Genomic DNA, 25,486 nt, shown 5'->3' on the forward strand with positions numbered 1-25,486 from the left:
TTTGTGAACAAAATCAGACCTCTGGGTGCAAGGTAGAAGAGAGGAATGGTTGTGTCTACTCTTGACATACTTGGTGTTGAATGAGTTGCGTGACTTGTTTTCAGTCTAGTTGAGAAAGTGAAAAAGAGCCACAGAGTTCACTCTAACTGCATGGTCGGGATAGGTTTCATGAGGAAGAGTAGGATTTTAAAAGGAGAAGAAGGACTGTTTCTAGCTTAAAGGAAAGAGCTCAACAAAGGATCTAGATGTGAGAAAGTGTATGAACTATTTATGCAGAGTCATCAGGTAAGGCATTGAGAGGGAAAAGCTGGCTGGGGCCAGGTTGTGGAAAGCAGAGCACTGGATGCTACCTCAAAGGATAGCATTATTCAGTCTTTTCCAAGAATGGGAGAATCTTACTTAAGTTTGAGTTTAGGGTAAAATTACAAAGAGAAACAACCAACAAAAAAAGAAAAAAATATGAAAAGTGGTCATATGAATTCTCTCAACTACACAAAATGTTGATTTCTATTCCCTAAGTTTATTAAATAATTGTAGTAGGTGAAATACTTACTATGTCCTACTTGAAGCAAGAGCAGATCAGAAATACTGAGTGCTTTTTAGATTTATTGATCAGAGTCTTTCCACATTTTCAGCCAAATAATTCAGCTATTTTATCCTATTTACCCAGCTAGCTTCTTTTCTGTAAATGTTTTGATAAACTTTAATATCAAGTAGATTTATTATAATCTTTCTAGAATAAGAGCTAGCTTTTTTAAAGTGGAGACAGTAAAAAGCCCAAGCAATTACAGAAATTGTTGCCTACATAGAATAGTTCTCACCTAATGAAGGAAGCAGAACCCCAACCCGTACTTCCTGACACCAGGTGAGAAGGAAGGGAGGCAGTACACTTTCTGAGTCAACCCTGAGAATTCCAGCCTTCACACTTTTCTTTTTCCATATTCTTGTATTAACGCTACAGTTGATGATTGCAATCTAGAGACAGCAGTGTGATTCTAACTTTAATCTGAATGTTTTATTCACACACAAACGAAGCTGTAGTGTCAAATGCATGTTTAGTATTATGATCTGTGTCCAGAATACTTTTTTTTTTTTTTTTCATTTAATGCATGGTAAAGCTACCATCAGAGTTGACAGAAATATCTCATTAATAGAAAGACCTTTAGGCTTATGAAGTACTTTCATGTCTCTCTTTTTTTTTAATATATATATTTTTAGTTGTAGATGGACACAATATCTTTATTTGTTTATTTTGATGTGGTGCTGAGGATCAAACCCAGTGCCTCACACATGCGAGGCAAGCGCTCTGCCACTGAGCTACATCCCCGGCCCTCATATCTCTTAATATCAGCTTTGTGAGGCAGATTAAAAACAAACCCAAAAATCTGTGTGTTCCTATTTTGTAACTCAGAGTTCACAAGATTACTTGATACTACATATCAACCAGATTACAGGTCAACTAATTCCCAATATCCACTAAACTTCTGTTCTCCCTTTCTTTGAGTTTTACCAACCATGGTATTGACTTCTACTGAGCTAATTCTAAGCATCCAATCATCCCAATTGCATGAAATTTTGAAATAACAAAGTGGAGTTACAGGAGCTCTGTCCATGAAATAAATTTAGCTTGGGATTTATATGAAGTTCAAATAGATATCTGCTGCCCCTCAGTACTAGGGATTGAGTCCAGGGCCTTATGCATCCTGTGTGAGCCCTCTACCCGTGAGCTACATCCTCCCCACCACCACCACATTTTTTCATTTGTTTAGTTTGGTTTTGTTTTTTGTGTGACAAGGTTTCAGTAAACTAAGTTATCCTATCTGGCTGGCCTCAAACTTGCGATCTCCTGCCTTAGACTTCAAGTAGCTAGGATCACAGGCATGTGCCACCACATCCAGATCAAACATATATCACTAATTCAACACTGTTAGTTGTTTATTAAGTGTATAATAAAGGGCAATCTAATCTATAATAATAGCAAAATAGATTTAAGTATGTGTGTATTTTTTCTAATTGAATGAATTGTATAGTTTTTTCATAGCACCATCAAAAATGTATGAAGTTGGGCTGGGGATGTGGCTCAAGCGGTAGCGCACTCGCCTAGCATGGTGGGGCGCTGGGTTTGATCCTCAGCACCACATAAAAATAAAATAAAGATGTTGTGTCCACTAAAAACTAAAATATTAAAAAATTCTCTCTATATATAAAAAAAATGTATGAAGCTAAGGCTGGGGTAGAGCTCAGTGGTGAAACACTTGGCTAACATGTAGGAGGTCCTGGGTTTGATCTTTAACGCCACAAAAGATAGGGGCAGTGATGAATGTTGATTATTTCTTATCTAAGTTAGTGTAAATATCTGATTTCTTAACACTAAACTAATGAAGAACCACAAAAACTGCCTGTTTTACAGAGCATCTATATGCATACTAATGATTCTGAGGTGCTTAAATATAATAAAACTTGTTGATATTTCCTACAAATTAAGTAATTTGATGGTCCAGCTCCTGCCTGTCAACTTCCTTGATCACCCAAGGGGATTGAGAGAATAGTGGAGCAAAATAATTAAAAAGTAAAATATTATGAACGTTGAAGTTTTCTTTTCAGTAATTTAGGGGCTTCATAAATAGATTATCCTAGCCACCTAAAATTCATAATTCTGCATCAGTTTTTGGTAAATCCTAATATACTGAAATTGTGATAAAATAAGCCCACAAGTTTATTTCAGTGATCATCCATAATTTTTTTTGGGGGGTGGGGGGGTGGGGTTGGTACTAGGGATTGAACTCAGAGACACTCAGCCTCTGAGCCACATCCCCAGCCCTGTTTTGTATTTTAAAGACATGGTCTCACTGAGATGCTTAGTGCCTCATCACTGCTGAGGCTGGCTTTGAGCTTACAATCCTCCTGCCTCAGCCTCCCAAGCCACTGTGATTACAGGCGTGTGCCACCCGGTCCAGGCTATTATCCATAATTTGTATAGTTGGTTACATTTGTTTGTCTTGTATGAAGCCTTTTATGGTCCTCAAAAATAATTTGTTTATAAGTTTAAAAAAAAAGTCAAAGGACATAATGATATATCTTTTTTCCCTACGGTTTTAGTATTGTTGTATGATCATAACATATGTGTTATAATTAATTGTAAAATCTAATCAGATTATTAAGAATCTTTGTATTCCACTTTTCAAATTGCAAAATTTGTGAGATTGATGGGAATGCAATTATTGGTTATTGAGTAAGTAAAGGTGCTGTTCAGCTAAAATGAATGTGATAGTTTTAGTTTACTTTTTTTCTAAAATAGCAAATAAGTTGTGGTGTTTATCCTTAGCTTCATAAATATGGAAAATGGACCTGCAACAACAGACTCTTTGGATCACAATTTAAACGTCACTTAGCAATACACAAGGCAAATTAAATAAACCTTTTAACCTCCAATTTTAGATTTCTAATGCAATTCAGGTTGTCACTGAAGCATGTAAAAAGAAGAAGAATGCACATTTAATTGAATAGTCTTTATTATTTTCGGTAAATAACTTATTTTCAAGTGAACAACCATTAAATAGTGAAGACTTTTGATCAATTGTTTTGTCTTTTTTCTTCTTAAAGCTATTTTGGCAAGACTATTAAAATATTGCATTCTGCTCAGTAAATGGATGAATTTTTTATTTTATTTTTCTTATGGCATTTTCCTTTTATTTTTGATGCTAGGGATCAAACCCAGGGCCTTGTGCATGTGAGGCAAAGTGTTTCATTTTTTATGAACTTAAACCCTTTCTTTTTCTATATTGTTTTTTATTGTATTTTTACTTTCCTAACATTGAAGAATTAGCAATATTTTTTAAAGTTTTTATATAATGGTATTTTCCAAATTAAATAATGTATTTTGGTATAGACTATGTTGGGAAATTTTTAAACAGATAATCCCAAATGCAGTTGCAGTTATTTGAAATTTGTTCATCCATGCATTGCTAAAGGCACTATCAGTTAATATTTCACTTTGTAAAGCAAATTTGACCTTTTTAATTAAAAATCATAAATATGTGCATACCCTTTAATTTGGAAATGCTACTTATCTTGAAAACATCTCTCTTCCCTATCCTGAACTAGGAATAAAAACAGTAATATATAAAGTATAATTTTTTCTAGCTCCTTACATTGTTGTAATTATAATGAAAGATTTCTCTTTTTTTAATTGGGGCATATGAGTAGCCAATACTGTACTGAAAGTTGAAAAAAAAAATTCATGTGAATTTACTTACATTTATGGAGTGTCCTTACTCTATCCTTTAAAACATTATCGAGATAGCTGAGTGAACCCACACTTTTGGGTGCTTTTGGATTTTAACAGGTACCAGTCAGTGGCCCAGACCTGGAGGGCAAGCTCCTTCATCCCCAAGCTACGAAAACTCACTCCACTCCCTGGTAAGAGCCTCTTACAAGTCATTACAGGTCTTACAGGATTTTAGCTATAGTTTGGAAGGGTTTTTGGTTTTGTTTGTTTTAATAAATCTTGTGTAACAATGAAGAAACAGTAGGATAGCATTACACACGAATTCTTTGCTAACAAATGGCCTGATTTAGTTGAACAATATGACACATTGGGTGTGCCTTTACCATCTGTTCTTTGGGACATCAGGCTTCTGGTGTCAGGACAGCTGGTGTTAAGATAGTATTGTAAAATTTTTATTTCTTTGACAAATCTAGGGCTTCATTTTTCTATGCTTTTATGTTTCCACATCAGAGGAAACTTTGAAAAAAGAGAAGTAAAAGTAAGAAAATGAAATCCAGCAATGCAAAATCGTGTAATGCTGTGTATACATTATGTTTATGTTAATTTTTTTAAGTGAATGTCAATTATTTTTGTCATGAAATATTATTTCTCATATTTTCTTGTAACAAAGATTGTATTGTGCAAATCATACAAGCAAAACACTGTTTACTCATCAAAAAAAAAAACAAAAATAGGAACCTTCTAATTAACTAAGGGTGAAGAATTTGTGGTAGAATGTTAACCGCTGTTGCTTTTGTATGCTTACGTTTATAACCCGGAATTACAAAGTATAATAAAAACAAAAGAAGGATGATCTGATCAATGCTAAATCATGCTATCATTCAATAATTTCAGCTTGCAAATAGAAGTGTTCTTTTTCTGTGACTAACCAGAACAGTTTAAATTGAGGGAAAGTTTTCTTCTCACATATTTTGCAAGCAAATAGAAGCAACATGTGCTGTTTAGATGCTAACCTTGTAACTTCCCTGTTAAATTCCAGCCTTCTCATACTTTAATACAAGTAGATCTCTCAGGCTCCATATTAACTTTACTAACATGTTATGCCAACATGCACATCAGCTATTTCCTCATCTCTTTTGGAGTTAATCTTAACCTGTGCTTTGCCTCCTGTTCTGTCTTGACTTTGCCAGAAAAATCGAGTTGAGCAGCAACTTCACGAACATTTGCAAGATGCAATGTCCTTCTTAAAGGATGTCTGTGAGGTACTATTTCTTTTGGATGGTGCCTTTTTTTTGTGTTTCAATTACTTATACTTCCCATTATTCATTTAAAATCATCAAGCTGTACAGACTCCAAAGTCTTTTAAAATCAAACAATTGACCATTTCAGCTTTTGTAGTAGTATATACAAATAGATTTTGTCTTATATTGTTGAGTTATTCTTCTAAAAAGAGCTCTACTGGCATGTGCTTTTGATTTTTAAAATTCTAATATGTTTGTGTATGGGACACGTGTGTATCCACAGACAATGTCATTTCTTCAGTTTTGTTAAGAGCATATCTTAGATCTGTTCACCATTTAAGATAGGTATGCTTTATTCATCTAAAACAAAATGATAGCCTAAATTTGATGGATTTTCCCAGTTGACATCTTTCAAAGATCATTATTAAGGTGCAGTTTATCCTTTTTTATCAACTAAAATTATATATTGATGTAATACCCTTTTGTAGAAGCTAAAAGAAGTACACCTTGTAATAGATTGGTAAATTGATCCTATAAAACAGTGATTATTTCTGAAGCTTCAAAAATTTAGCATAGCCTGCAGTCGGCCTTTCTTTTGTTGTTTATAGTGCAGGTAGTTGGTTTTGAAACTACTTGATAGTGCATTTCACTTGCTGTCTTTCATATATCCCAAAGTAGGAAATACAGCAGTTTAATAAATGTAACAGATACCAGCAGTAAGCTCCATATTGTTGGTTTTTTTGTTTTTTGTTTTCTTTTTTTTTTTTTTTTTTTTTTTTTTTTAATTCTTATAGCAGTCTCGAATGGAGGATCGTTTAGACAGACTGGATGATGCTATTCATGTGCTGCGGAACCATGCTGTGGGACCTTCCACCAGTTTGCCTGCTGGTCACAGTGATATACACAGTTTATTGGGACCATCCCATAATGCACCAATTGGAAGCCTCAATTCAAACTATGGAGGATCAAGCCTTGTTACCAACAATCGATCCACTTCAATGGTAAAATAGTACTTGCCTTATTTGTAATTATCCCTGAAGCTTATTATCCTAAATGTTTTTAACAATATCTTTGAGGAAGAGGATTGAAGATAAAGAGAGGCTCTTAAGAAATTTCCTTACTGTTTTGGGCAGGGTCATTGGCTGAGTAATCCTGCTATGATCACATACAAAAAAAAACCTTTTTCCTAGAGATCATTTTAGCTTAAATCTGGACTTTTTTCCAGACGTGTAATAATTTGGGCCATTGTATGTTGAAATAGTGAGTAGGAAGTCTGAATATCAAAACAGTGAAGCAAGACTGGATTCAAGGATTTTCATCTAGAAAAATTGTTACTATTATAATTTGGAATCTGACTTCAATGGCCAAAAACATATGAAATTCCAATTTATATAGGTTTGAATTTAAACTTTACTCCCAGATGAAGAAAAAAATGAGACAGGGAACAGCTGTTATTTAAGTAACAAAGAAAGGAAATAGTTTTAGATTAATCCCCAAAGAGAATAAACTAGCTCAATCCATCTTTGAAAAAACATGGCAATTCTTTGGGGGGCAGGGAATAAACCTCTGCAGCCATACACATCAAAAACTCTGTTACATTATTTTCTATCCAGATTGTCTTTTAAAGGAATGAAGTTCTTTTTGAACCTGATATTTAACTGATACCACGTGTTTGGATGTTTATAGCATGGGTTTTAAGGTTCACTGCATGCTGTGAAAAAGTCTCCTATGAAACAGATTTTTAGCTGTAAGCCGTGTGATCAAGGCTAAAATGCACCTATCATCAGAATAATTAGGTGCCCTAAATGCTAAAGGCTTGTGTTCTATAAAACGGGATTGCTTCCAGATTTCCACATTCACATGTCAGACAAGCCATTTATATTAATTTTGGAGCCTCCGAAGTAAACATCAAACAAGGCTGCCTGGTATCTGAGGACAGTGTTTTCCACAATGTGGGTGACATTGGATGCTTGCATATCTTAGCAACTAGGTTTTTGTTTTTTGTTTTTTAATATTAGGAAATCTTAAAATTTAAGCTCCTTTTAAATTAGTTTTTACTGATAAGCTAATAAATGTGAAAACATTTATGAATAATTAAACTTATGAGAGGGTAATGTTAGTAGTAGTAGTAGTAAAATAACTTAAATGGTGCAGTAAGACTAACAGGAGAGTGTTTTGCAAATATGAATGTAGAACATCAAATTAATTATTAGCAATTTGCTGAGATGCTATTTAATCTTATTTAGTAGAGTTACTGGAAATTAGCATACTTGAAGTCCAAATTGGTCTTAGCATTTACAGTTCTTAATTTCTTACCTCTTTTTGTGTGGGTGTCCTAGGGATTTAACTCAGGGGCACTTTACCACTGAGCCAAATCCCCATCCTTTTAATTTTTTTGTTTTGTGACATGGTCTTATTAAGTTGCTTAGGGCTTTGCTAAGTTGCCAACGCTGGCCTTGAAAGGAATCCTTCCTTGTCACTGGGATTGTAGGTATTCACCACCATGCCCAGCATGTATTATTACTTACTTCTTAATCACATTTAATTCTTTACTGTTATTAGTAACTTGTCTGCCCCAATATTTGATGTATTTCTTTCCAACTAAGTACAGAATATATATGAAATGGAACTTCTGTCTTGAGGAGATTGTTTTACCAACTTTGGATATACCTTAAGAGGAAAAGAGATATTTTTAATCTAGACCTCCAAAGCTATGTAAATATATAATACGTTGTAAAAGGACTGATGAAGGGAATAATGTCATTAGATATTGCCCTGAAGCTTTTAACTAAGACAGTAACTCCCACTTTATCCTATAAGAATGTGCCTACCTGTTCTAGGTAAGTTAGCAAGACCCTGTCTCAACATAAAAAGGGGTAAGGATGTAGCTTGATGGTTAAGTGCCCCTGGGATCAATAACCAGTACCAATAGATAAATAAGAATGTGCCTGCCTGCTACCTGTTCCCTAACTTAGAACAGCAACCAAAGGAGTGACCAGAATATTCCTAAAAAGGAAGAATCTCCAAGTATTCTAGAAAGAAGAGTTTTCTGAATTATAGGATAAGTCTGACTTAATGGAAGCAGCAACAGCAAGACCAGAGTAACTAAATCCATGCTACTGCTCATAGTGTATATCAAGATCTCTTCAGTGCTGCTATCCTTCTTAGAGAGCACAGGCCTATTAAAAATTTGCCAAAACATTATCTTCTGTCTCCATCCTATCCAGACACAATCACTAGTACTTCCCAGCAGTGGAGATCATATATTTCTGCCAAGTTTACACTCAAAATAAAAAAAGTGACTAGCTAACAAAATCTGACACTGTCAGGTGAGTCAGTATTTATCTCCCATCCTTCTAAATGAGGGTTTTTTTGTTTTTGTTTTTTGTTTTTTTGGCAGTGCTCATGGTAAGCAAGTACTCTAAGTACTCTACCACTGAGCTACATGCCCAGCCCAAGGGAGACTGTTTTATCCTGGTGGCTCTCTCCCCTGTCTGAGGGCTTCCATCAGTACTGCCAAAAGCCCGTTGCTTACACACTGAACACCTACTTACATGGAAATCAACCCTTGTATTCTTACAAGATGTGTAATTTGGGCATGGGGCACATTTTTGTAACTATTCCATCCATTTCCAAAGGTTAACCACCTCCTTTTATTGTCCCTTTATCACCTCCATTATTTTCCTGAATGGTCATATCAGAAATTACATAATTTCACATTATAAAATTACCATTTTTTTAATCTTGTTTAGAAACTTACATACTTTTTTCCTGCACTATCATAAGTTAATGTTTGTTTTAGGCTCCTAAAAATGGAGATACAGTTACAGAGTAACTAAAGAATATCAGTTTATCAATAATTCTGTGTCACCATGTAGAATTTGTGAGATCAACTTCTTTTCAAAAACATTTTGTTTTTTTTCATCATTCCATTTATTTCTCTCAAGAGAGTAGAATATTCTGATAAATATTTGCAGAAGCTCCATATAACATTCAGATGTTTTTGTTATAATGGAATTTTGTTGTAATGGACATTGTAGACCCGCATCCTAATTGTAAAGTTTAAATATGATGCTGGTTTCTTTCTTGATATTTAGAAAAGGGTTAACACATTTTTTTTCTGTAAAAAGCCAGATAGTAAATATTTTCAGTTTAATTCTGACATTGTAACATGAAACCAGCCATAGACAATATGAAAAAAAATGGGTGGGTGCAGCTATATTCCAACATAACTTTATTTATATATATAAAAAAATACAAACAGGACAAGGCTTAACCTCAGACCATACTTTGCCAATTCCTGACTTAGAAATAAATTTGACTAGTAATTGACTTACTAGTACAAATAGCATGTTTCATTGTGTTGTTGTTTTTTTCTTTTTCTTTTTCTTGGAGCCCATGACTTTTTGCTTGTTTTGTTTTAATGGGTAGTTTGGGAGTTTTGTTGAAATACTTAAGGTGACCGAGATGTACTACGAATGGAAAGAAAGGAATTAATGGCAGAATAAAAGTGGTCCTTCTGTATCCCAGCATAAGGGGCATAGACCTGTAGTCCCAGCTAGAAGCTGAGACTGTAGGACTGCTAGAGCCCAGGAGTTCAAGGGTAGTCTGGGCAAGATAGCAAGACCTGTCTCAAAAAAGGGGGGAAAAAAATTGGTACCAACAGCTTGGTTCCCCTCCTGCAATGTGAACAAATCAGTAATCAAGTTTACTTGCAGTGTAAAGTCTGTGTGTTCAAAACAGTATCCTTGGTCAAGGAAATAGGTTTGTGAGAACCCCTTCTCTATGGGGATGAACCCAGGTTTCATGCATGCTAGGCAAGTGCTTTGCCACCTAGCAACATCTCCATCCTCTTGCTTTTAGTTATAACAGAATTATGCCCTTAGGTTATCATTAGTGTTGATTCATAGATGATCCATCTTATTGTTAATATGTGAAATAATTGTTTAGGGTTTTTTTCCCCCCAAAAAAAAGTAATATTTCACATCAAGGTTGTAAAGACTTTTCACTTGCTAAAAATATATGGTAATAGGAATCAATATCAAAAGACTTAATGTTGGCTATTGTTTCTTTTAACTGGATATATTTGAGTAGCTTCAGAGTTTAAAATTAAATGAGGTTTTAATCACAGAAGGCTTTTAACATGTTTTCATTACAAAAAAAAAATTACATTTCCTGAAAGATAATTATATCAGAAAAAGAAACTAGGAAATGGGTAATTTCTATTCCTTTTTATAAAATTAGAGTAAACAGCCTGGCATTTTTTGAATATTTGCTTTTATTTTTGAATGAAGTAAATGTTTTCATTTACTTAATTTCCTGTTTCCTTTCCATTTTTTATATATTTCTCCATATTTGCCTGAAGCAAATATAAAACTTACAACTTTCTGTCAAATACTCTCATTAGTATGTGATACTGATGTATCATTTTAATTTTAAAACACATTATCAGAGTTTTTAGGACTATTGAAATGTCAGCATTTGGCTTTAGTTTTGCTCCCATTTATTTTATTTTTTTAATTTTTTAATATTTATTTTTTAGTTTTTCTGTGGACACAACATCTTCATTTGTATGTGGTGCTGAGTATCGAACCTGGGCCACATGCATGCCGGGCGAGCACACTACCACTTGAGCCACATCCCAGCCCCCCATGTATTTAGTGTAAGAATAAACTTGGAATAAATTGCTGACAGGAGGAAACATTGTTAAATGAAAAACTGAAAATTAATAGAATCATTGATTTCATTTGAGCATTATTACACAGAGGTCTCAGAAGCATGAAGTTGTACATCAACATTTATTTGCTCATAGCTGTAATATTTAGATAACTAGGCCCAACAAAATAGCTCCATCATAGCACATCTTTAACAAAAGGTACTTAGTTTTTCCTCAGTGATTTCAGCTTCAGACCAGATTAAGCTTAAAATCCTGTATACTTGATACAGATCTGAAATGTTCCTTACTGAAGACACAGTATAAAATTTCATCCATGGAGTCTTTTAGTTTCAATGTTAAAATTCCTAGGGAAATTTAATCCACACTCGCCTATCGGTCTGTGTGTGTGTGTGTGTGTGTGTGTGTGTGTGTGAGAGTTACTAAGTTTTGTTGTCAGGCAAATAAGGTAATATTTTATTCAAAATTATCTCAGCATTTTGGTCACTCTTCAAAATAAATTTGAAATCTTCTTAACCTTCCATCAGGGCAATAGTTACTTTTAATACCATGGGTTTCATCAGCTCACATTTTAGTGCTTTTTTAAGGGGTTTGGTAACTTTTTTAAATCGTTCAAAATGTTCTTAAAATTTGAAATCCATGCAAGTTATACATTTATGGAAATATTTTTTTAATAAAACAAATGGAATATTGCCAAGTTTCTAGTGTAAAACTCTTCAAATAAAATAAAATACATTGGGGTAAATAGAGTATAAAGATCCTTTAATCGGTCTGTAGCCTAATACTAATTTAAATCATTTATATTCATCAAGAAGTACAAATTATTAGACTAGAATCCAAAATCAGAGAGGAATTTATACTCAATATTTTCAGTCTGTCCCTTAATTCACAAGACCTCTTATTCTTTGATTAATTAGACTTAACATTTTTCCATTCTGAGTGCTAAAGCCATTGGCCGGATTAGATGAAAACAAGCCCCTTGTTGGGTGCTCCCACAAAAGTCAGGCCATACACAGATTATGAAGAATCTGTATGCAGGATGATGTCATTTAATGGGACAGGCCTTTTATTCTGAAACAGGGCTCTTCATAATAATTGAAATTTAGCACATAGCAGGCCCAGGGGTTTGCCTTCACTGCTACACCCCCAGTTGTGGCAGCCTGTCAGCTGTATGCTAACGAGGTGAACAATTAAACAGGGTTCTATCTGGCTGGCCCCACAGGCTCTAGGCTCAGACAAAGAACTGTTTATACACCTGTTGTGCGTGTAGATGGCCATTTGAATGTGGAACAGCAGATTAAAGGGAGAATGTGGGAGCAGGGTGAGCAAGGGTTAAAAGGAACTATAAAAATTGTGAAAGTCAAATTCTCCAGAAAATATATGAGGGCCATTTGCAAAAGGAGTCAAGTTACAAAGAAAAAGTTCCTGCTAACTTCATTAACATGAAAAACTCCAGACATCAAGCTTTCTGCTAGTCCTGGACCATTTTTTAAAGGCTTATATTTTTACTGTGTATACCAATTAAATTTGCTCTTTTGGAAGTTGGTAATGTAGATTGGCATGGCCATGGAGGCAAAAATATTTTCTGGCATTTATATTCTAAAACAAATTGATCAGTCTGACATTCCTTAAAGAGAAAGGTAGAATCCTTAAAATTTGTTGTTTAGATAATGATCCTATGTCTGCCAAACACTTCATCAAGAAGGTGATAGAATTTTTTTATTATTATTTTAGTTCCCAAAAATAAAAAAAAATATTTATCCTAATGAACTAAAAGGTTAAAATTCAGCAGATACGTTTTACCTTAAGAGAGTGAAAATTCACAAGTATTACTGTTCAATGGTATTGTCTTACAGAGCTATTAGATTCGTTTGTATATATATATTATACATGACAGTAGAATGTATGTATTTTGGCAGAATATACATATAAAGTATAGCTTATTCTATTTAGGATAAAGTTTATATTTTAAGAGATTATCTTCTTCTAAATTACCTGTGACCGCTCAAAATCCTAGATAAGAACAGAATTGGCACGTATTACCAAAGATCACGGGAAGTTTTAAACCCATCATAAACATAAACACAGCTTTTGCTTTGTCCTGCAAAGATTTCCTGAGCTGATCAAAAATGTTCTGATATTTTATCTTAGGCATAGGCCTAGGCTTCTAAGAGTCCAAAGAATTTGTAGCTATATGTTTTGTTTATCCCATATCTATTTTCATAAAATGGAATTTTGAACTTACCTACCTCTTATATCACTCAGTAGTCCATAGTTACAAGAAAGCACCCTTATGTAAAGTTAGGATACCTTTGAGAAAGAGTTTCATGAAACATTTTGAGAATAAATTTCTTCTTCACTGGCTATTAGGCTAAGTTCTTTAGATTTTTCTCAAGCTTTTGGGGGTTATAGGGGAAACCTTAGACTTTTCAAAACTTTTAAGGATGGGAATGGGGTTTGAGGACTATCATCTTTTTTTTTTTTTTTTTTTTGGTCTCTTCTAGTTCTAAGATTTTATTATTTTAATGCAGATGAAATTTATGTGATTCAGAAAAAAAGTTAAAATCAATTCTTGAATATCCAAGAGAGCAGTGACAAAAATTATTCTTAGCAAATCCTCAAATAATTTTAAATGTACTATGGAATACACTAAATGGAGTTTTAAAGAATGCATTAAAGATATGAAGAGGGGTTAAAGATAGATATTTCCTTAAAAGTATTGTGGAAGAACTGATATATTGTAATCAGGTCCACTGCCAAATGGCCTGTATTGCCTAAAACTGCTTTGGTTCCTTTTGTTTAGCTCACAGGAAACCAAAGGATAAACTTGTGTAGGGATATTTATACTTCTTAGGGTAAAATCCATACAAAGTCATAAAAGATAAAAGCTTTATTAATTACTCAAGAGGGATTCAAAGCCTAACAATTTACTAGGATTGAAGGATTTATTGAAAAACAGTGGTTCTCGTGTATAACTCCAAGCAATAAACCTATTTAATTAAAGGCTTAATCTTCTAGTTGACACGTCTGCTACTGCTCTAATAAAAAGCTTCATCTATAACAAGTTTTTCTAAAAATATTGCAGTAGCTAAATGCTTGAGCTATTTTAATGCTTTACCTTTCAGGTTTTTGATTAAAGTTTAATGTAAACATATATTGCCATTTTTGTTGCCTGGCAAGGCAGAAGTTTGTTAACCTTAAATTCCTTCAGTTTCATACTGCTTTTGCCACTCCTAAAAAAATTTGAGGGGAGATAGTTAGAGAAAGAAAAAAATAAGATAACTGTATATGGGGGAGGCACACCAATGTTAAATACAATTAGTAGTTGGAATGTAGCTGTATTTTGTTAACTACAAGGTCACACATTTTTTAAATATTTAGGTAGCGTATGAAGTAGATTTTCAGATTTATGTAGAATCAATAATAGACTTTTAGTGCTTTATGGTTTATAGAATGTTTTTTTTTCTCTAAAAGTTCTTTTGGCTTCTAACAACAATACTGTGGAATTTAAAAATTTGAAAGTTACAATTTTTTTTAGAGTAACATTTTGATTTGGTTTAAAAGCAGTACTATATTTTAAAATTTTCATCAAAACCCAGAAAAGTCATCCAAAAAAAGTTGCTAAATTCAGATGAATGATACTGTTTTCTCTATTAAACCTGTAAAAGAATTTGGACAGAGTGGGTTATGGTAGCACACACCTTTCGTTCCAGCTACCATGGTGGCTGAGGCAGGAGAATCACTTGAGCCTAGGAGTTCAGAGCCAGCTGGGGCAACAGAGGAAGACCCTGTCTCAATACCAACAACAAAGAATTTGGATAGTTCTTGACCTCTTTTTTGTTTTTGTTTTTGTTTTGTTGTTACTTTAGGTTGGAACTCACCGGGAAGATTCTGTCAGTCTCAATGGCAATCATTCAGTCCTGTCTAGTACCGTTGCTGCTTCAAGCACAGACTTGAACCATAAAACACAAGAAAATTATAGAGGTAACTATAATCCGTTTTCAGCAGTAATAGAAACAGATATCATCTGGAATACTGTCACTTTCTCACTGTGTATCTAACATCTTTAAATCAAAAATCATCCCAGGTGGTAGAATTTCAGAGAGTAATATTGCTACATGAATATAGATGGTATTTATATATTTAGGATTCCTAAAAGATATATATTAATGGACAGAGCCATATGCACACCATCATTTAGTATTTATTGGGTTTTTTTGTTTGTTTTTAACTTGCTCCTACTTCAGTCATGTCCCTTCCTTAATTATTGCCTCTCATGAGTGAGCTTGTGTGGTACCTAGAGGCAGTAAGAAAGATATTTCTGAGTATATTGAGAATCATGACTAATGGTAACTGTTGTTTATGGCTTTTTAAATTTCATTGAAGAGACATAATTTTGATAAAAGGGAAGCTATTCTCAATGTTATAGTAGAGTCCATAAACAAGTACAAATATATTGGTAACATTAAAAGCCACCAATTTCTCCCAGTTATATTTAGCCATGATGCCTATTTTATTGTGTTTATGTGGGAAAATGTTAAGCTTATTTTATTTACCTTGGCAGCATCTTAAAAGTCTCAGGTTGAACATAGTGGTGCATATGCCTAATCCTAGTGACTGGGGAGGCTGAGACAAGAGAATTTCAAGTTCAAGGCGAGCGTAGGGAACTTTGAGGCCCTGTCTATATATAAATAGATATATAGATACATAGATAAATAGGGCAGGGATATAGCTTAGTGGTAGAATGCCACTAGATTCAATCCTAAGTACTGAAAAAAAAGAAAGAAAAGAAAGAAGTTAATTTCTAGTTTCTCATACCTTCACTTGTTAAATAGTATATGAAAGTGAGTCTCATCTTTTATTTTCTGTTTCCTTCATCTCTTTGTTAGGTGGGTTGCAAAGTCAGTCTGGAACTGTTGTTCCAACAGAAATCAAGACTGAAAACAAAGAAAAGGATGAAAACCTTCATGAACCTCCTTCATCAGATGACATGAAATCAGATGATGAATCCTCCCAAAAAGATATCAAGGTCTCATCTAGAGGCAGAACAAGGTATTTGTTAGTATCCAGGTATTAAATTTCACTCGTTTGCTATAAATGAAGTTGAAGGGTTTCGTGTATTTACTGCTAGCTATGTTCTAGATACTGTGTTGGAATTTTTATGTATGTTTATTCCATCATCCATAAAAGGGAGAAATATGAAGGCTTAACTCCAAAATTTTGTTCTCTATTCTACCACACCATTTTAGGGTCTGCATTGAAAAAAAGAATCACATTTCTTGCCTCAGTTTGCTTTTGGTCTATAAAACAATATAGGGGGAAAATTGTATGATACAGACATTTAGATATATTCAGGCAATAAATGTTCAATATATTAATTTAAGAGCTAAGTGTATGATAATACTCCTGTATAGTTTAAAGCAGGTGTCAGTGAACTATGGCTTATGGGTCAATGCAACTCATTGCTTACTTCATAAAAAAAGTTTTATTGGAAAACAACCATAACCATTTGTTTTCATGTTGTCTATATCTGTTTTTGCTTTACATTGACAGATTTTAGTAGTTATCATAGAGACCACATGGTTTACAAAACTGAAAATATTTACCATCTGGTCCTTTACAGAAAAGGTTGGCTGAGTCCTGATTTAAACAAAAATTTCATAAAACTATGAAAAGAAAATGCTTCAATACAGACTGTTGTTGGGGAAACTTGTCTAGAAATTGGACTTGACCTTACTCTTAAGTAGGGCTATAGAGACGTATTAGTTTCAAATGATTTCCAAAGTCTTTCTTCAGATTTTTCTTGCAATTCTACATTAAAATTAGATAATTTAGTATATTTGCAATACATTCTGTTTGTTAGTATATATCCATTTACCAATAATATGTGTACTTCACATGCAGATATTTTTATTTATAACATTGGTTTTGTGTGTGTGTTACAAGCTGCCTTTTTGCCTTTTGACATTCTTACTATTTTTAAAACTGAAACTTTTCTCTTGAAAAAAGTAATTTTTAAGGTCCTTTTGCTATCATTTTTAAAAAACATTTTTAAAATTGCCAATGGACCTTTACTTTATTTATTAATTTACTTATATATGGTGCTGAAAATCAAACCCAGTGCCTCACACATGCTAGGCAAGCACTCTATCACTGAACTACAACCCTAGCCTCCTATTGCTATCATTTTAATATACATTTTACTTAACTGATATCTACAAATGAGGAAGGAAGAATTAGATCCAGCAATCTAGAGACCACTCCTTTGAGGCATCTTAACTCTTTCATAGTTAAATTATTCAGAAAGAACATTAAGGGAAATAATTTTGTGTCCTTCCTCTTCATATATCTCTTCATCTGCTACATCAAGAGTCAGGAAACCATCTGTAAAGGGTCAGAGAGTAAATATTATAGGTTTTATGGGCCATATAGTCCCTGTCACAGGTACTCAGTTATGCTTTTATAGCATGAAGGTAGCCAGAGATAATGTATAAGCCAGTGATCATGGCTATTTCAATAAAATTTTAGTTCCCAAAACAGCCAACCAACTCATGGCCATAGTTTATAGACCCATATTAGAGACCCATCAGAAATCAGAAGGTAGTGTAACAAGTTAACAATTGTTAATACTAATTAATTAGTGACCAGCATGACCTTTGGACAAATGAGGCTAACCTGGGTTTGAATTATGGTGCTATCACATATTGGACAAATGACCTTGGACAGTTATCAAAGTTCTTTGAGACCAGTTCCTCCTGCTCTAAGAAGAGACTTTCTGTTGTATTTCTTATTCTCTAAGGAACAACCTAAAAGTGTTGCATGTAAAACCTTTTGCATACTTTGTAGCATGCAGTAAGTACTCCATTTATAAAGCTACTATAGTTTAAGTTATGATAATTTTAAGTATGCAATGTAGGTTTCCTTCCACAGAGTAATGATATGGTTTCTCATCATTACTAATAAGCTTTATGTTATATGGAAGTCACTGATTTCCCTCTGTTTTATATTTACAGTCCAGTCCTTTTTTTATTTTTTAGTTTGAGACAGAACCTCACTAAATTGCTGAGGCTGACCTCAAATTTGCCATCCTCCTGCCTTAGCCTCCTGAGTTGCTAGCATTACAGACGTGTCACTGTGCCCAGCAAGAAGTTGTATTAAGTTTTCCTAGACATTCTGATGAGTGGCCACATTTGGACACCTTTGGGCTAGATGATCTTTAAAGGACCTTTTGAAGTTAAAGAGCTAGTGACTCTGTTATCAAAAGAAGGCATTATAATTTCAGTTTTTTAAATTTACTTTTTCTTTTGTCTTTGTTTTTGTTTTGTTGTAGCAGGGATCTAACCTGGGGCCTCAGACATGCTAGGCAAATGCTCTCCCATGAAGCTAGGTCCGTAGTCCTGTCCTGAGTGTTTTCTGTAGCATGGGTTTTGGGAGGTTTTTGTTTGATTGGTTGGTTTCATAGTGTTTTATGGTACTGGGGATTACCCAGGGCCTGACGCCAGGTAGTAGTTCCACCACTTTAGCTACATTCCTAGCCCTTTTTAAAAATGTTTTATCTTGAGGGCTGGGGCTGTAAACTCAGTTGCAGAGTGCTTGCCTAGCATATGCAAAGCACTGGGTTTGATCCTTAACACCATTATGCAAATAAATAAAGGCATCTGTCCAACTACAACTACAAAAAGATTTTTTTAAAAAAAATGTTTTGTCTTGAGACGGGGTCTCCTTAAATTTCTCAGCCCAGCTTTGAACTTGCAGTCTTTTCTGACCTTCCCAAGTAGCTGGGTTTGCAGGTTTGTTCCATCATGCCTGGCTATAACATGGTTTTTTTGCTCATTTTTCTTTTGGGCCAGTAATTTTAAGGTATAATTCACATACCATAAATCAGGTATTCACCACCATGCCTGGCTTTAGCATGGAGATATTTTTATGCTAAAATGAACAATAAAAAAATGTATCTGGGGGCTGGGGATGTGGCTCAAGCGGTAAAGCGCTCGCCTGGCATGCGCGGGGGCGCTGGGTTTGATCCTCAGCACCACATAAAAATAAAATAAAAAGATGTTGTGTCCACCGAAAACTGATAAATAAATATTTTTTAAAAAAATGTATCTGAGGGGCCACGATTGTAGCTCAATGGTAGAGCACTTGCCTAGTATGTGGGAGGCACTGGGTTCAATCCTTGGCACCACATAAAAATAAGTAAAGTAAAGGTTAAAAAAAAAAAATACAACTTTTTTTTTTTTAATGTACATGGAGCTGGGCAGGGTAGTGCATACCTGTAATCCCAGCTACTTAGGTAGCTGAGGCGGGATTCTAAATTCAAGGCCAGCCTTAGCAACTTAGTTACACCTGGTCTTACCAGGGATGTAGCTCAGTGGTAGAGTGCCCCTGGGTTCAATCCCCAGTGTTAAAAAATAAAAATATGTGGTAGAGTTTTGACTATATAATCTCGTATCTGCACTGAAGAATGGAATGACTAGAAAGAAGTATACAGTCATGTTAAGTACAGCTGTTAACTCCTGTTTTAGTAAATTTCATTTCTGTCTTTATAATCTTGAACAATCAGCATATTTTACTTGAAAGAAAGCTAATAGACACTGTTATTGCTTTATTTCAGCAGTACTAATGAAGATGAGGATTTGAACCCAGAACAGAAAATAGAAAGGGAGAAGGAAAGGCGGATGGCTAACAATGCCAGGGAACGTTTGCGTGTGCGGGATATTAATGAGGCATTCAAAGAGCTTGGCCGAATGTGTCAGCTTCATTTGAAGAGTGAAAAACCCCAAACAAAACTCCTTATTCTTCATCAGGCCGTGGCAGTCATCCTTAGTCTAGAACAGCAAGTCAGAGGTAAGTGGGTACAGAAGAGATAAAAGGTGTTCTACTGACAGGTGGGCAGACCTTTCTGTTTCCAGTAGTTGTATTGCTCAGGCAAGTTATTTGTAAGTCCTCCCAGTACTTCTGTCTCACTGTATTGGTCAGTAAATGTGATTCCACAAACCAGTAGAGAGTAAGCCTGTGAAACAAAGCAGAAAACAGATAGCCTCTGCCTGCTGCTCAGCATTAGTGCTTTGTGCCACTTTGTTCTCATGGACTCTTCACTTACAGTGCTTTATTTACTTGTCTAGATCTGTCCTCCTCCCTAATCCTCCCTAACTTCCCTTGTTCTCTGTACTCTAAACTTGCACACTTTACTCTGAAGCCTCTACTAGGACCTGCTGGTTAGTTGGCTGCCTAATCATGGCTCCTGATGACTTTGCTAGATATGGATGTCCTTTGCACCTGTGTCAGTAAGGTCTCAGGGCTTCCTCTTGATCCCTGATTAGGAATACCATAGACTTCCTGGAGTAGCACATACCAACATGCCTGTGTCTAAGGGCAAAAGTGTGTGGATTATTATGGCTCAAACCCTGCTGTCTTAAGCAACCATTCTGTTTAATTTTTCATGAACTTTGATGAAAACTAGAAGCTTTGGAACTTCATTATTTAACATGCATTTAAATCATACTTCTTCTGCACCAACCAGATGTATCCTAGACACTGAGCTATCAAATGATAGAAGCTTCCTGCCCTTGAAAGTTTCTACCATCATGTTTGTATTTTTGGATACCTGTATATGTTCTTATCAGGTTTATGAATGTTTTATTCCAAGCCTTTTTGCAAGGAATTCATAAATGTGGCCCTGCTTTCCAGGCCCCACCAGTAGTCTTTCTTCATTGGAAGTTAACTCTTTCAATGAATATTTATGTTATATTTTATTTGAAGAAGGAAAAAAAAGAATAGAGATGGGCAGATGTTTGAAAACTACAACCATCAGCTTTCATCATTGATTATAGAAAAAAAAGAGAGAACTTTTACAAAGAGATAGTAGCAGTTACTTCATCTATTTCCCTCCAATATTTTTAGTGCATAAGGGTTATGTATGGATTATCTCGTGGATGATCAGCATACTACTAAAACCAAATACTTAACTCATCTTGTTGCAAAACCCTTGAAGTATCTGTGGAGGATGTATGAAACCTAATCTTTAAGGGGTTATATGCTCCTTTGAAATATTCATAAAGAGGCCATTTATCTGTAGCAGAAGCAATGTATCCTTGAGCCTGTTGATATGTCCTGTCACTTCACCAAAATATTGTTTTCTTGAATTGTCTTTAACACTTTTGTCCTACTCTGAAGGCAGCAAGGCACTGTGCTTAGTAGTCCAAGTGCACTCATCCCCCTCTCTTTAGCCTGAAATATTTTTTACCCTGAAAATATTTGGAGCCATTTATTGTTAAAGTTATTGTCTCCATCTGGGATGTGAAAGTCTTACTGTCTGGTCAACAAGAGTTCCAGAATTCATTTTAGTACAATACCGTTTCCTTCCCACAGTACATTCGAGCTAGAATACAGAGTCCTAAGTGGGTTTTTTTAACTTTTTTTTTTTTTTTAAGAGTAGAAAGACCCACTCTCAGATCCACACCATCAAAATGAAAAATACTTCTGTTTGGGAAAAATGTTACAAACTCTACCATGCCCATATCGATCTTGATCATTTGTAACATTTAATTCTGCAGTGGTCCCATGTAGGTACCTAGAACAGAAAAACGGAGTCTGAGAGAGGGTTTTAACATCTAGGCTTGTTCAGCTGCCTGCTGTCTTTCTGGTTACAGTTATGGGTACTAGCTTCCTGTGGGTTCTGAAAGCTCTAAGGAGTCTTTCACTGATTAGAGTTTGAACAAATTTCAGATATGCCAAACCATAACTTTTTCAGGGATTACTTTAATACTCAGAAAATACTTTTTCATTCTTTGTGACTCTGGGCCTGAAGCCCACAGCCTTTATCTTATATCCCTAAGATACATAAAAGACTTTTTCTTGAAAGACACTCAAAGCTGTCTGTCAAACAGGGTCTAGAACCTTGACGAAGCCCACAATACCTAGAGTTTGGTATAGTCACAGTTTTTTTCCTGGGCTTATCTCTAGCAGTTTTGAGTTATTTTGGTAACCTGCTCACATTTGAGAGCCTCTTCATACAGGCAGTTCCTGAGCCCAGCAGTTTCTAAAGACATACATTTTGTTTATATGACATGCTTTGGGTATCCTTAGGATTCCTTGACTTTTCTTCTGGTATAGGGTGGTGCTCCAAAACTTTCTCTGTCTAGTAGCCCCAATCTGCTGGATGAGTGGATAAGCAGGAGGCAAGCAGACTTAGGTCCAGCAATCATCCTAGAAAATAATAGAAAGAATGGCTTCTCTTCTAAGCTTCAGAGTTTTCCCAGAGCACATTTTGTGCCTTGGTGCCTCACATAGCAAACCCCATCTGGTCTCTGCCATTGCCAGTTTAAGCCTTTCTGTTATCATAGTCACAGTTTTAACATTATCCTTGTCATTTGTATTCTTTAGCAGATTTCACATATTACCTTCAAATTTGTACTTTCAGCATTACACAAGATTTAGTCAATAATCAAACATTTCATCCTCTCAAGTTCTTTCAGAACTCAATCAGCTCACATCTCTTCTGGCAATAATTTATACATAAGAGAACTATTAGGTTTTAAAATTCCAGTTTCTAGTTGAGTCTGAAGATAAATGAGCCTAGGACATTGGTTACCAAATCTGGCTGGTCCCAGAATCACCTGAGGATTTTCTTTTCTCAAACAAATTTCCAATACCCCCCAGGAGATTCAGTTGGAATTAGAGAGTCAAAGATGATAGAGTTGGCATATGCACTGATAATATTCCACTATAAGGACAGAAGAGAAAGTAGGCAATAGCAGATGAGACGAGTGGGGGAGGGGAAGCATGTAGGAAGGAAAATATATGGAGTAGTGGTACCTAACTTATTTATTTCCAAGTACCAAAAAATCCTAAGAATACTCCTCTGAAGATTAGGATCTAATGTTGTGGGAAATATAATAATTTTTTCAAATGGCCTAAAAGCATCATTATGAGATTTCAGAACATCAGGGTTAGAAAGAATATCTGAAAACTTCTAGAAACAAAATTTAAATAGTTTGTAGAAAAAGGAACAAGAGTCAAATATCATCAGAGTTCTGGACACTAGTTCTCCTGAATTCTAGGAGATAGTAGAACAGTGCTTCAAAACTCTGAGGAAAATCATTTTCACCCTAGAATTCCATACCTAACCAAACAATCAAAATAAAACAGAATAAAGATACTTCAGATATATAAAGACTTTAAAATTTTACCTCCCATGTACACTTTTTCAGAAAGCCTCTGGAAAGTTGGCTTAGGCCAAATAAGACACAATCAACAAAACTAAAGTACGAGATCCAGAAAACAGAACTTAACACAGGAGAGAAGCTAAGAGAAATCCCATGACAAGAGCTCCTAAACCTAGGGGCTGGGGTAGAACAGTGGTAGAACACCTGCCTCTCAGGTGTGAGGCACTGGGTTCAATCCTCAGCGCCGCATAAAAATAAATAAATAAATAGATTGAATATATTGTGTCCATCTACAACTATATATATATATGAGAGAGAGCCTAGAAAACATTTCATTCATTGAAGACAGAAGATGCTTATCTGAAGAGAAAAGATTTTCAGGGAGAGAAAATAGGATTAATAGATGACATGATGTGTTTGAGATTGTAGGAAGATATATTGATAGGTGTCTGTTAGATCTGTTGGAGTATTAACTAGGGGATAGGTAACTCCACATCATGTACAACCACAAGAATAGGATCCTAATTAGAATAAGTTATACTCCAAGTATGTACAATATATCAATACACTCTACTGTCATATATATCTAAAAAAAACAAAAATAATATGAGAAGTAGGTGATAGGATTAGCATTACTAAAAAAAAAAAGCAAGATAGCTGTGAACTACTGGGAAACCTGTTTTATAAGTAAGGAAACTAAAATTCTTGATTTAGCAAGTATCTTCATATAGTCACAATAACATAAATATTTAACTAGTCATAATAATGTAAAAAATGGCTGTAAGCTGGGCATGGTGGCACACTTTTGTAATCCTAGCTACTAGAGAGGCTGAGGCAGGAGAATCACAAGTTTGAGATTAGCCATGTAACTTAGACCCTATCTCAAATTAAAAAATAAAAAGAGTTGAACATGTAGTTCAGTAGTGAAGTACCTGCCTAGTAAGCTTGAAGCCCTGGATTTAATCCCCAGTACAAAAAAAAAAAAAAAGGAAAGTGACTACTGAGTGAACCAAAAATGCCACTGTAAACACGTTGAGAAGATGGCATTGTAATACTGCCACATCTTCAGCTTTATACCCAACATCAAGAGATAGAATTCCTTTAATGGAAATGTGGGAACACAAGCGAACATGCCCTGAAGGTAATGTTGGACTTCTGCTTTAACATCTCTATCAGATCTTTCTGGCTACACAAACGTACTTCCATGGGTTGCTCACACACACCAAGAGGTATAAAAGTGTGACCCTAGCCTTCACCTTGTCTTAAAGCTACATATACTTTATATTTCCTAGAGTCTGCTATAATATTCCTACTTTTACAACTCTGAAGTGTCCTTTGTCTTACTATGGAAACTATAAGATCTTGCCCAACTTGTTGAATTTTTCATCCTTTCCAGCTGTTTTAATCATGCATCCTAGATTCTGGTATGACACAGAGTCGAAGTTAGCTAAGAGCATATTCCATTATAGGGGAAATGTGAGCCTATCTCACATGAAAAAAATTTTAAATCTCACTTTTTCCTCCTTAGATTTTACCTGTAAATTTAACTTCTCTCGGTCTCTCCGGTCATGATATGAGACGGTCACCTCCACAGGGCCATGACACATAACAAAGACAAACTCTTCTTATTGATCAGAGGTGCAGTTACTTGTCAGAAAAACTCTTGGGCGGGAGTGTAACTCTGTGATAGAGCACATCTTACCATACACAAAGCCTTGGGTTTGATGCCCACCTCCACAGAAAAAGTAAACAGAAAGAACTGGGCACAGTAACACACACCTGTAATCCTAACAACTGGGAGGCTGAGGCAAGAGGATTCCAAGTTCGAGGCTAGACTCAGCAACTTAGCAAGAGCCTGTCTCAAAATAAAAAGAGCTGGGAAGGTAGCTTAGTGGTAGAACACCTCTGGGTTCCATTCCAAGTACCACTGTAAATAAATAAATATATAAGCTCCTTATATTATTTTAGGGCATTTTTAATCAGTTTATACAAATATGTGTAACAAAAGAAAGACTATATCTGTAGTAGTTATGGGCTAGATATCATGTTCTTTAAATTTTTATTCTGGGACTGGGGATGCGGCTCAAGCAATAAAGCGCTCGCCTGGCATGTGCGGGGCGCTGGGTTCAATCCTCAGCACCACATACAAATAAAAAAAATAAAGATGTTGTGACCA

The 25,486-nt window shown here is 35.1% G+C and overlaps 1 protein-coding gene across 13 annotated transcripts in view; it reads left to right on the forward strand.

The window, feature by feature from the left end:
• The window catches only part of Tcf12 (transcription factor 12), a 348,998-nt gene that overhangs the window by 315,328 nt on the left and 8,184 nt on the right, over positions 1 to 25,486 (forward strand). For 4 of the 13 annotated variants that reach the window (XM_071608299.1, XM_071608300.1, XM_071608301.1 and 1 more), the window contains 6 exons: positions 4,346 to 4,419; positions 5,419 to 5,490; positions 6,264 to 6,470; positions 15,013 to 15,127; positions 16,033 to 16,213; positions 19,758 to 19,990. In XM_071608299.1, the coding sequence (XP_071464400.1) occupies positions 4,346 to 4,419; positions 5,419 to 5,490; positions 6,264 to 6,470; positions 15,013 to 15,127; positions 16,033 to 16,213; positions 19,758 to 19,990 (882 nt within the window). The remainder of the gene's footprint in view (positions 1 to 4,345; positions 4,420 to 5,418; positions 5,491 to 6,263; positions 6,471 to 15,012; positions 15,128 to 16,032; positions 16,214 to 19,757; positions 19,991 to 25,486) is intronic. The other 9 variants (XM_027924781.3, XM_071608307.1, XM_071608304.1 and 6 more) reach the window with 6 other exon arrangements.

Source organism: Marmota flaviventris, chromosome 2 (genome assembly GCF_047511675.1).
Source record: "Marmota flaviventris isolate mMarFla1 chromosome 2, mMarFla1.hap1, whole genome shotgun sequence".
Taxonomy (NCBI): Eukaryota; Metazoa; Chordata; class Mammalia; order Rodentia; family Sciuridae; genus Marmota; species Marmota flaviventris.